Genomic DNA, 12,678 nt, shown 5'->3' on the forward strand with positions numbered 1-12,678 from the left:
GAGGAAAAGGAGGAGGAGGAGGAGTAGGAGGAAGGATATAGGATGAAGAGGAGAGCGCTGACAGGAGGTAGGAAATATCACAGGACGTAAGACTGAGGTGGTAATAACTGGAAAAATATTGTGCCATAAAACTTAGGGCAAGATGGATGGCGGGCGGCAGTGTGTCGGACATAATTCATGGTGTGACACGGAGTATAAGACAAAAAATGCAATAAAAATAATGTATAGAGGGACGAAGGGAGGATGTATAAGAGTGGGCGTGGGCGGGAGGGAGGCGGACTGGAAGGAAAGGATGAGAGGGTAGGGAGAAATCTGGTGATGGAGAGAGAGAGAGAGAGAGAGAGAGAGAGAGAGAGAGAGAGAGAGAGAGAGAGAGAGAGAGAGAGAGAGAGAGAGAGAGAGAGAGAGAGAGAGAGAAACGGGAGGTGGCAGTAAGCACAGAATGATAAAAGAAAACAAAATGGCACAGCTGTGAAGAAGGAACGAGTCGAGTGAGTGAGTGAGTGAGTGAGTGAGTGAGTGAGTGAGTGAGTGAATGAGTGAGTGAGTGAATGCCCGGAATAAATGAAAGAGAGAAGAATTGTTGCATTGAGGATCACATAAGGTTAGACTGATAAATCCCTCGTGATAGATTGACTGTAAGAACCACCATAGGAAGCTTAATCGTATAACCTAACTCTTACCACCACCACCACCACCACCACAACCACCACCACCACGAAGCACCATTACAAGCAGCGGGCGTATAACCTTACAAGAATACCAATACCTTAATGTTAAGCACGAGAACACATTACTCTATATCATTATTATCATTATCATGGAAGCTGCCAACCGCTGGGGGTACAGAGGCAGGGAGGGAGGGAGGCAGGGAGGGAGGGAGGGAGGGTCGCGTGTAATGTTCCGTAAGTTGTCTAGAATCCCTCTCATCAATCTGCCTCGAGGAGTCACCGAGACAAAGGCGTAAAAAAACATCCACTGCATCGGGGAGGAAGCGACACTATTATGTGGATGATAATGCGAGGAGGGCGGCCGGCCAGTAGTAGGAGGTGGGGAAGAGGAACATACCCCGCCCACACCCCCACACCCCCACACCCCGCCCACTCCACCCTCTTCCTCCCCACCCACCACTACCACTCCTCGCTCCTCTACCCTCACCCCCATCCCCGCCTTACTTGACGCTGACGTATAGCCCGGCGCCGCACAAAGCTGGGATCACGCCGCCGCCTTCACGCTTTTTTGTGTAGCTCCTGTGTGTGTGTGTGTGTGTGTGTGTGTGTGTGTGTGTGTGTGTGTGTGTGTGTGTGTGTGTGTACCATTCAAATTGTTTTTTACTCTCTCTCTCTCTCTCTCTCTCTCTCTCTCTCTCTCTCTCTCTCTCTCTCTCTCTCTCTCTCTCTCTCTCTCTCTCTCTCTCTCTCTCTCTCTCTCTCTCTCGTTATTTATAGTTGTATCCCTCCATGCCTTGCCGTCATCTTGTTGTTTTTCCCTGCTGTTGTTACTGCTGTTATGTTGGGGGGCGGGGATGAGATGAGTTGGGTGAGTGAAAGGACCCTCATCTCTGTCATGACAGCCTAGAAGGTGACGGGACTGCGTCTGGCCGTCTTTGTGTCTTTGTAGGATTCCTTTCTGTTTCTTGCTTGAGGTTTGGAGGCTGTTCCACTTCACAGACTTGCCTGAGTTTGTCGCGTTTTGTTTAGTTTTACTTTTACTGAGACTGCCTTTGTGTCACTCCTAAGCCGCAGCCACTTGACGCGGCCAATCTGTGGCTGAGGCGCGGTGGTGATGCATGTAGTCAGTGGACCTCAGGCTTTGTTATCGCATTAATGACACCAAAAGTTCAATCTTCGCGACTGGTCACTGACAACCTCTCGAAGGAGCCTAACGCTAAGCTGTTTGCTGCAACACTCAAGCACACTCGCGTTCTCTCTCTTTCGACTCTACAAACATTACATTGCCGCCTGTTGTTTTTGAGAGAGAGAGAGAGAGAGAGAGAGAGAGAGAGAGAGAGAGAGAGAGAGAGAGAGAGAGAGAGAGAGAGAGAGAGAGAGAGAGAGAGAGAGAGAGAGAGAGAGATTCACAGCAGCTAGTACAGAGCAGCTAACACATAGCCTTTGCAGCAACGCATCATAAGTAACAGCATCAAGACGCACTGCACAATATATCTTGCACCACCACCACCACCACCACCACCACCACCACCACCACCACCACCACCACCACCACCACCACCACCACCACCACGTGCATCATTAACAAGACATTACATTCTCTCTCTCTCTCCTCATTCTAACCGTCCCTGCCTCCCTCCTCATTCCATCCCTCCCTCCAATCACTGGCCAATCACACTGCCACGTAATTTAATCATTTGGCCGTTTATATCCCGACAACTAATTACTGCTTTCACCACCACACGAATTTCTGATGGATATCCCCGCCGAAATCACATTATCCTCTGTTGCCGCGCCGCCTCATCTCCTGCGCCCCGAGTTCCCTCTTCAGGACTGTCATTCTGGCCCAGCTTTATACAGTGTGTATGTGGGTGGATGGATGGGTGGGTGGATGAGTGTGTTTTGCTGGCTAATTTTTGTTGGGAGGTCGTGAGAGAGAGGGAGAGGAAAGGTAAAGGGCATGAACATTTACTGCCTTCCTCTAACTAGTGTGCTGTGTAATGACTTGCTGCCAACACGTGCCTATAATAACACAGGTTAAGGAGACGACCGATGTTTCGTGACGCACCGGAGAACGCTGATGAGGAAACTGGCGGTGTTTTTTACTGCGGCCGATAATGGAATAATTTGCAATATGTCACTTGAAATGTTTGACTGTGTACCGTGCAGGGAAAACATGTGTGCGGTGATACAGATTGAATTAAGTGCCGGGGGAAAAAAGCGCTGAATGTAATGGAATAATCAAATGTTACGTTGAAAAATTGGGACGAAACGAAGTCATCATCAAACATTCCTAAACAACTGATGGCACCCCGTCAAAAAAAAAAAAAAAGAAAAAAAAAAGAAAAAGAAAAAAATTTGAAACTAGGTGAGGAAGAATTAGAAACAAGAGTAAAAAAAAAGAAAGAAAAGAATGAGTGAAACACAATAAGATTCCTTAATTTGTCTTTCTTCTTAATTTGTTGGGTCCTCCTCCTCATCCTCTTGTATCTCCTGTTTCCTTTGTTGTCCCAAACCTTCGTCAGGGTGAAAAGTATATTTGTGTTTCGTAGGTGAAGTTTAGGAGTGAAGAGTGGTGGGGGGGAGGGGGAGTAGGCGATCCCTTGAGTGAATGGAAGGTCGTGGACAGTTGTGTTCAGGTGGCAGCTGTGGTGGTGGTGGTGATGGTGTTGGTGGTGGTGGTAGTAGAAGTGATGCTGGTTGTGATGTTTTAATGGTAGTATTTCTTGATATCGTTAAGTATATGATTAATTATGATAGTGTTTATAATGGTTTTTGGTCATGATGATGGTGACTGATATGGACTTTGAATGTAGTAGTAGTAGTGGTGGTGGTAGTGATGGTAGTAGTAATAGTAATAGTAAGAGTAGTAGTAGTAGTAGTAGTAGTAGTAGTAGTAGTAGTAATGGTGGAGGTGATGATTTTGTTGATAATGACGCTATGATAGGAACAGTGAATGCAGCGGTCTAGTGTACGAGTGTAGCTGCTGCAGTGTATAGTAATAGTGAATGGGTGGTGATGGAGGGACTGAGACTCGTATCCTCAGTCACTTTTTTACTTCACCTCTACTGTTTCAAAAGCCTATGTACACCAGTCTTTAGGTTTTTTTTTTATGCGGTTCTGGAGACAGAGTGACAAGATTTCTGCATTATCGACTGGTGAAACATTCTTGAAAACCTCGCTAATCATCTCTGTGGTCTTGGAAAACAGTCGTGGTGAGAGAGCAATGCGTTTCTGAATATGAACCTTAGACAAAAAGAGTAGATGCAGTGTTGTGTTGAGAACAGTGAACAGTGCATAGTGTTAGCGGGGGTGGTGGTGGTGGTGGTGGTGGTGGTGGGGATTGCTGCGGAGCCACAGGAGACCTATAACCTGGTTAGGGAAGAGCTGCTCTTTTTAGCAAGGGGGAAGAAAAGGAGGGGAGGCTGTAACGAGGAGGTGTGGGGGGCATATTAATGTGCTCCTTCCCTTCCCTCCTTCTCTCCGTTCTTCTCCCCTCTTCCTCATTTTCTTCCCTATCACATTCTTCTGTTTTCTTTTGTCCCTGTTTCTCCTTTTGACTGAGCAGCGTGGAGAAAGAACCTGATAGTGTTACAGTATCTCTCTCTCTCTCTCTCTCTCTCTCTCTCTCTCTCTCTCTCTCTCTCTCTCTCTCTCTCTCTCTCTCTCTCTCTCTCTCTCTCTCTCTCTCTCTCTCTCTCTCTCTCTCTCTCTCTCTCTCTCTCTCTCTCTCTCTCTCTCTCTCTCTCTCTCTCTCTCTCTCTCTCTCTCTCTCTCTCTCTCTCTCAAATACTGACCTTTCTCTACTATTTCTACAACGCCCCCTTGTTACGTATAGGTAATCTCTCACACTACCACCACTACATCCTCCTCCTCCTCCTCCTCCTCCTCCTCTCCTATTATTTTTTTGGCTTCCTTCCCCACAGGAAGCCTTGTATAGGTTTCAAGCAGGGATCACATCCAGTCCTACACAAGTTTTACCGCCTTCAACACCACGTAATGCGGCTTGCCTTACCCTTTAGTAGTCGTGGGCAGCCCCTTTCTCGCCTCCCTTTGCTTTTTGTTCACCCCTTTTTTCCTCCATTATCCGGCTTGTCTTCCGTCTCTTATTTTCTTCAGTTTTTTTTTTTATCTATTTTTTGCATTTAACTATTTTTTACGTGTTTTTCTTTTTGTCTTTCTTTCTAACCGTTTTTTTTTCTGTGTTGAGTTTTTTTTTAGTGTTTTATTTGTCTTTTGTTGTTGTTTTTGTTTTTATGTGTGAGTATGTGCGGGTTGTTTTTTTTCTTTTACTGTATTTTTTTATTCTTTCATTTTTTTTTTGTCTCGTTTTTCCTTTTCTTTTGTTTCAACGGATGTTTTAGTTTTTTTCTATATTCGCTTGTTCCGTTTTGCTTCACGAGAGAGAGAGAGAGAGAGAGAGAGAGAGAGAGAGAGAGAGAGAGAGAGAGAGAGAGAGAGAGAGAGAGAGAGAGAGAGAGAGAGAGAGAGAGAGAGAGAGAGAGAGAGAGAGAGAGAGAGAGAGAGAGAGAGTGTGTGTGTGTGTGTGTGTGTGTGTGTGTGTGTGTGTGTGTGTGTGTGTGTGTGTGTGTGTGTGTGTGTGTGTGTATTTACCTAGTTGTATTTACCTAGTTGTAGTTTTACAGGGCCTGGGCTTTATGCTCGTGTGGCCCCGTCTCCATATCTACACATATCCAATCTTACTTTAAAAGTATGCACACTCGTTGCAGACACTACTTCTTCATTCAAACTGTTCCACGTCTCAATACATCTTTGCGGGAAACTATATTTTTTAATATCTCAGACATCTTCCCTTTCTCAGCTTTTTACTATGCGATCTTGTGCTTCGGATGTCTTATTCTTCTCTCAGGATCAGTTTCTCATTATCCACTTGGTCCATTCCGCTGATCAATTTGTAAACTTGTATCAGATCCCCTCTCTTCCTTCTTTGTTCCAAGGTTTGTAGATCCATAGCCTTTAGTCTCTCTTGTGATGTTGAAGGGAAGATGTGTGTGTGTGTGTGTGTGTGTGTGTGTGTGTGTGTGTGTGTGTGTGTGTGTGTGTGTGTGTGTGTGTGTGTAATTCACCTCGGTCGCCTGCTGGTCACCCATCCAGTCTTCCCCATTACGGAGCGAGCTCAGAGCTCATAGACCGATCTTCGGGTAGGACTGAGACCACAACACACTCCACACACCGGGAAAGCGAGGCCACAACCCCTCGAGTTACATCCCGTACCTATTTTACTGCTAGGTGAACAGGGGCCACACATTAAGAGGCTTGCCTATTTGCCTCGCCGCGCCGGGACTCGAACCCGGGCCTCTCGATTGTGAATCGAGCGTGCTAACCACTACTCTGCGCGGTGTGTGTGTTTGTCTGTGTCTGTGTCTGTGTCTGTGTTTCTGTGTTTCTGTGTCTGTGCGCGCTCTTACCATTAAAGAGTAACCTTCACTACTTACTACTGACTTATGAAGATAAAAAAAAGGAGAGGAAGGAGGAAAGACAGCACAAAGTAAAGGACACTTGTACAACAGAACAATTCAAGGCTGTGATGCTGTGGAGGTGCTGTGGTGAGGTGTTATGGTGGGAAGATGTAGCAGTGTGGCGGGGATGAGGGTGTGACATACGCTTTGCGGTGGGGATGTGGTGGTCAGGCTATGCAGTTAAATATTCCCACTTTATTTATATAAGGAAGGAGGACTGGCCAAGGACAACCAAAAATATAAAGTAAAAATGCCCACTCAATTGCCAGTCTCCTTATAGAGCCGATAGAATTAGCCAAAGGTTGGGGACAAATGTTCTGAAACCTCTCTCCTGAATGAAGTCAAGTTATAGGAAGCTGGGAATACAGACACTGGCAGGGAGTTTGATACAGTGAGGCTGTGATGGCGAGAGGCGTGTGTGGTGATGTGTGGTTGATAGATTAGTGGCAGCTGTTAAATGTGGCGTGGTATTGTGGCAAGATAACAGTGAGATGTGGTGTGTAGGAGTGTCGTGATGGTATTGGTGTGTGAGGTGATGTGGTGTGGTGAGGTGTGGTGAGTGAACAAGTGGTAGTGGTGCTTTCAGTAATCTTGTGATGTTGAAGGGAAGATGTGTGTGTGTGTGTGTGTGTGTGTGTGTGTGTGTGAGAGAGAGAGAGAGAGAGAGAGAGAGAGAGAGAGAGAGAGAGAGAGAGAGAGAGAGAGAGAGAGAGAGAGTTGCAGGGTATTTCTAAACTATGCGTACCATCCTACTTTGTTGCCCTCCTACCTACACGTATCGTTTCAAAGTCTTCCATTTCAAAGTCTTCCAGTTGAGAATATTACGTCATGCTTTTACTTCTGCCGCGGCTCTTGTAGACCAGTCAGTCTCACGAGGTCGTCAGGGTATCAAGGAGCGGCGATTCCTTTTGAAGTGGAGCCTTGAGACAACCTCGTCACCCCATCCTTCTCCTCCCCCCCTTTTACACGTTCCTAATCCTCAAACACTCCTTCCCAGACTCCCTTTCTCATCCTCCCTCCGCCGTCCCGCCCCGCCCAGCCTTTAAGAACCTCGTGTTACATTCATTGACCATTTAATTGCCCACACCTGAGCGTATATTGACTCAGGATGAAGGTGAAAGGCGGGCTTAATCTGGGATAGCCCCGAACACTGTTTGGGCGGGCTATGTTCTCCTCAGCGGCCGTGTTTGCCCAGGTAAGGCACACGTGGACGGGCTTAGCGGCGCATTGTAGTCGCGGCAAGAGGAGGAGGAGGAGGAGGAGGAGGAATCAAGCTCATGCATGACTACAGGGAATAAGAGAAGGAGGAGGAAGGATGAAGAATAAGACGATGGAGGAGTAGAGAAATGAAGGAAGAAAAGGATTGGAGAATAAGTCTCTCTCTCTCTCTCTCTCTCTCTCTCTCTCTCTCTCTCTCTCTCTCTCTCTCTCTCTCTCTCTCTCTCTCTCTCTCTCTCTCTCTCTCTCTCTCTCTCTCTCTCTCTCTCTCTCTCTCTCTCTCTCTCTCTCCTGTCTCTGTGTCTATCCTCAGTGGAATAAGTATCCGTAGTTGTATTAATGCACGGCTTCCTTCTCTCTACTCCTTTGGTTCCGTACAGCTGTCATGAAGTGCATTTGTACGGGTTGTGAAGGTATTTGTAGGGCTCTGATCCGTCATCTGACTGACCGGGAAAGGGAAGGAGAAAGCAAAAGAACGTGAAATAGGAGGAAGAGGAAGAGGAGGTGGTGCGGGTGAAGATGAAAGAAGTAAGGGTGAACGAAGGAGGAGGAGGAGGTGGTGGTGGTGGAGATGGAAGAAGTGAGGTGAAAGAAGGAAGAGGAGGATGAGGAGTTAAAGTGAAACTGAAAGGATTTGGGAAGTAGAATAAGAAAAAATGGTAAATAAGGAAGAGAAAAAGAAGAAGAAAGAAGAAAAATAATAAATAAAAGAAAGGAGAATACAAACAAACCCCAATAATCCCTAGGGTACAATAGACTTAGAATAATGAAAGAAAAATCAAGGGGATTAGTACAAATGACAAAATGAAGAGAGAGAGAGAGAGAGAGAGAGAGAGAGAGAGAGAGAGAGAGAGAGAGAGAGAGAGAGAGAGAGAGAGAGAGAGATGCAATTTTAGAACTCAAGAGGGAGAGAAAGATACGCCACAGAGAGATAGACGGCCGGACAGAGAGGCGAAGAGGCAGAGGCGGCCTTTGATGGCGTCTTGACCAGCTGCTCCTTCACAGTAATGGGTCGAGCGACATGTCCAGCGGGACTTTGAAGGGCGAAGCTTGAGTGCGTCCAAGTCGGCCCCTTCAAAGGCACGCCTCTCTAATACTTTCTTATAAACCGGACTGATTGCTGCTGCTCAACATCCTCTCCTACCCTCACTCTCTCCTCCACTCCTCTACCACCACCACCACCTGACACACACACACACACACACACACACACACACACACACACACACACACACACACACACACACACACACATTCCATTGTTGTTGTTGAGATATTTTCGTCGTCTCTCTCTCTCTCTCTCTCTCTCTCTCTCTCTCTCTCTCTCTCTCTCTCTCTCTCTCTCTCTCTCTCTCTCTCTCTCTCTCTCTCTCTCTCTCTCTCTCTTCTCATATATATATCCACATTGCCCATAAGTTCTTTTTTATATTGGCTTGCATTCATCTTTTCAATCCTGCTCTCTTAATTTCCCTTCTCCTCATCATCTTTTACACAATCATGGTCTGTTTTCTCATGTATAGGGAGGCGGTGGCATAGTGGATAAGGTGGTGAGCATAGGTTTGAATCCCACCACATACCGCTTTGAAGCTATGCCATTTGTCGAGTGGTTTAAAGTTACCTAAATGTCACCATGATGCCCAGGTTCTAGGTGGTTACACCAAAGATGCGCTTGGGTGGTGATGTGGGCCCTAATATGGGTACCACTATGAATGAAATTGCTTGTACCACTAATGGGTGGAAGCTTAACAGTGCTTGCCACATATACTCTTCAAGTATGCCTACAGGCGCTATAGGCCATAACGTAAAAAGTAAAAAAAAATTCCTCCTCTTTTGCGTTCCATCCTCTTGATTTCTCTCCTCCACCTTCTCCTCCTCTTCCTCCTCCTCCTCCTCCTCCTCCTCCTCCTCCTCCTCCTCCTCCTCCTCCTCCTCCTCCTCCTCCTCCTCCTCCTCCTCCTCCTCCTCCTCCTCCTCCTCCTCCTCCTCCTTCCTTTCTTCCATTCATCATCTGTAGCAATCCTGTCCTCTCCATTTCCTTCATCACCCTGTTGTCTATTTTCCCATGAGTAACTTTTTGTGTGTAAGGCGGAAAACCGGCCAAGGCCAACAAAACTTAAATATAAAAAAAGCCCACTGAGGTGCCTGTCCCTAAAGAAGTCAAAAGAAGGGGGACTCATTCTTTGGCTGGTATAGAGGTCTTCTTTAACACATTTGATACTAAGACGCATTTTACCTTGGTTTTTAGGTGTGAATGGATGATTTTATTTACATTACGAAGGGTCTATGGAAGTCAAAAGGTTAATGGCCAGAGTATTCACTATTTTAATCCCCACATAATGTTTCTAAAGCTGTGTAAAATCGCCAAATAGTGACCAGAATGAATATGGAAAAGCGTCATGGTACCGAAGGTGTTAAGCTGAAGTAAAATAGAAATAGATATATTTTGTCTCACCTCCTGAAGCCCTGCCCCAACGCCGCCGCATGTAATCCACTGCCTCACTAAGATTTATCCACCCTTGCTCTCTTTTTTTCTACCTCAAGTGTCTTTCTTCTTTTTCATCTTTTTTCAAGCCCACCTCAACACTTGCTTCCTTAGGCCTTGCACGGACCTGTAATCCTGTTCTTGGCGTTAACTTATCTACTTTTCTGTGTGTGTGTGTGTGTGTGTGTGTGTGTGTGTGTGTGTGTGTGTGTGTGTGTGTGTGTGTGTGTGTGTGTGTGTGTGCGCGTTTGTGTGTGTGTTTAATGTATAAACATAACGTGCTTGCATATCAGCATTCATGCATACATACATATACGCTGAGGATGAAAGCGTAGGGTAATGATGGTAGCAGCAGTGGTGGTGGTGGTGGCGGTGGTGGCGGTGGTAGAAACAGAAGCGAGAATTGTGGAATCAGCAGAGCAAGAAGTTTAGTTACAAAACCAGAGGGTAAAGTAAGACGATATAGGATTGAGAGATTCCCTGCTTCCCTCCCTTCTGTATGGCTTCCAAGTCGGACCAGGCACCAGCACTTCGCCACACTTCATTGATGGAATTTCTTACTTTCATAACACAATCCGAGCTGCAGCAAGTTAGCCCTTACTTGCCCTACTGGTCATGTGCCGCGCGGCTGAAGATTAGGTGGGAAGATGTGAGGGGTTGATGGTACAGTAGGAGTTGGAGCAAATATGGTTTTCATGATGGTGTTGAAAGTACGGTGGTGTGTATAACTCTTGTAACTGGGGTGGTGTTTGGTGGTGGCTCTGGTGTTCTTAATGGTTGCAGTGAAAGGGGAACAAATATGGGGTTATGGTGTTAGTTATCTGTGAACGTTTCAATATGTTGTAGTGAATATATAAGTAATCTGGCACTTTTCTCTTCGGAATGTGGGCAAATATGGTTTTCGTAGTGCCTGTGTTCCATATGACGAGTGTAACTGGGGTGAATCTTGTAATATTATCTTTTGCGCCAGTGAGATTCGTTAATGTCCTGAGTATTATGACTTTTCTTTGTAATGGAGTAGTATTAATATTCACAGTGGTGAGTGTCACTATAGGGTGAATCTTGTCATATGGTCTTTTATTCTAGCGAGTTTGGTGAATGGCTAAGTAATGTGACATTTTTCTATACAGTGGAAGCAAAGATAGGGTTCATGATGTTAGTGTCCGTGGTGGTGAGCGTGAACAGGTGAGCCTTGTAACATGGTGTTTGTGGCAGTAAATACAGTGTTCATTGGTACCTACCTGTAGTTGAGGAGCGATTGCGTAAGGTGAATTTGTGTAGAAACTCTTAGAGGTTTTGGTGTGTGGCAGAGGCTTAGGAAGACTGGACATGTATGGAAATATATATGGCTTTAGACTTTTCTGGAGAGCTTCTGTACGGTGAAAAGATATGTGTGACAACAGATCAACATGTAAGACAAAGGCAGTGAGTGAGGTCAGCTTAGAAGACACCGGGAGAGAGAAATAGAGAGTAATAGATGGCTTTACCGGTCATGAAGATGTGTCTCTTACCTCGCTTAGGGTCCTCGCGTGGCAGGGGCGGCAGGGCGGTGTTGTGGTGTTGGGGCAGGCCGAGGTGCCCCGCTGCTGCCCCAGGGTACCAAGCCGCCGCCCACCCCGCCGCCGCCGCTCCGCCGTTGAACATCCGCAGCTTATCGTAGACGCTTTCGCCACCGCTCGCTGACACGCCCACTGATCCTTGCTCCTTTTGTGCGGCCAGGTTCCGCAGCACCCTGTTGATGGAGGACACCTGCGGGCCAAGACACACCTGGGTTAGCAGGAGGTGGAGGTGGTGATGCATAATGGATAATTTAATGCGAGGGAAGTTTGGTGGTTTATTGGAATATGGAAAATAGCTCAGTTTATTTACTAGATAAGTGTGATAAGTGAAAGAGGAAGCTGAACACCTGCAGGACAAGGCGCAGGTGTACATAGTAGAAATAATAACTTAATTACAAGGTTGGGTGGTGAGAGGCGTGGTGAGTTGATAGCTTTCTGTGGACGTAACTTTGATAGCTAGACTGAAATGTTGGTACTGAGAAGCAGAAAAAAATAATACCTGTGACTTAACGGTGATATTCTATCCCCTTCATTAAAATCCTGCTAATGGAAAGTGAGTACACGAGGTTGCCTGACTCATTACTGTGACCTCACCGTGGCCAGGAAAGCACAACCCACGTCAAGCCAGTTTCCCGGATTGATTCTATCGTTATGGTGCATCTTCTCCTCCCTCGCCTTTGTGCCGCATTACTCTTATAAGCAGACGGCGCGCTGGAATGGCGGATAATTAACGATGAATAAATAATTAGAAGGACCAGGTCGATCTAAGCGTCCCATGGTGATCTTTTCTTAATTTTTCTCTTCTTTTACTATGATGTAACTCAGTTGTATATACTATTCAGTCGTGGCTCTCTTCATATTTATTTCTTCTCTTTCCTTTCCTTCATTGAAATAACGTGTTTTTTTCTTTATCTTTAGTAGATATTTTCTTCATTCCTTTACTTTTCTCCTCATTTCCCTTTTTATTCACTCGTTTTTCTCATTCATTCCTTCAATTTCCATTCAATACTGTCTTTCCTTCATTCTTACTGCCGTCGCTTTCCCATATTCCTTTCCTTTCCTTTTCATCATTTCTCGCTCCTCTAACTCGCTTTCACTTTCTTTCATTCCTTTTCTTATCCTCCCCTTCCTATTCCTTCCCTTTCTCCCTTCTCACCGCTCGCCAGCGCCCTTCACCCTACACCTCCCTTCCTTCCTCTCCTTCCCGTCCTTTCCTTCCCCTCCGTGTGTCTATAACAGACGCGACAAGGCCAGATTAAGGCTTAAGT

The 12,678-nt window shown here is 46.0% G+C and overlaps 1 protein-coding gene across 5 annotated transcripts in view; it reads right to left on the reverse strand.

The window, feature by feature from the left end:
* LOC123505705 (paired box protein Pax-6-like) overlaps nt 1-12,678 on the reverse strand; it is a 127,576-nt gene that overhangs the window by 25,386 nt on the left and 89,512 nt on the right. For all 5 annotated transcript variants that reach the window (XM_045257354.1, XM_045257357.1, XM_045257355.1 and 2 more), the window contains exon 5: nt 11,363-11,600. In XM_045257354.1, the coding sequence (XP_045113289.1) occupies nt 11,363-11,600 (238 nt within the window). The remainder of the gene's footprint in view (nt 1-11,362; nt 11,601-12,678) is intronic.

The sequence above is a fragment of the Portunus trituberculatus genome, chromosome 18, assembly GCF_017591435.1.
Source record: "Portunus trituberculatus isolate SZX2019 chromosome 18, ASM1759143v1, whole genome shotgun sequence".
Lineage (NCBI taxonomy): Eukaryota > Metazoa > Arthropoda > Malacostraca > Decapoda > Portunidae > Portunus > Portunus trituberculatus.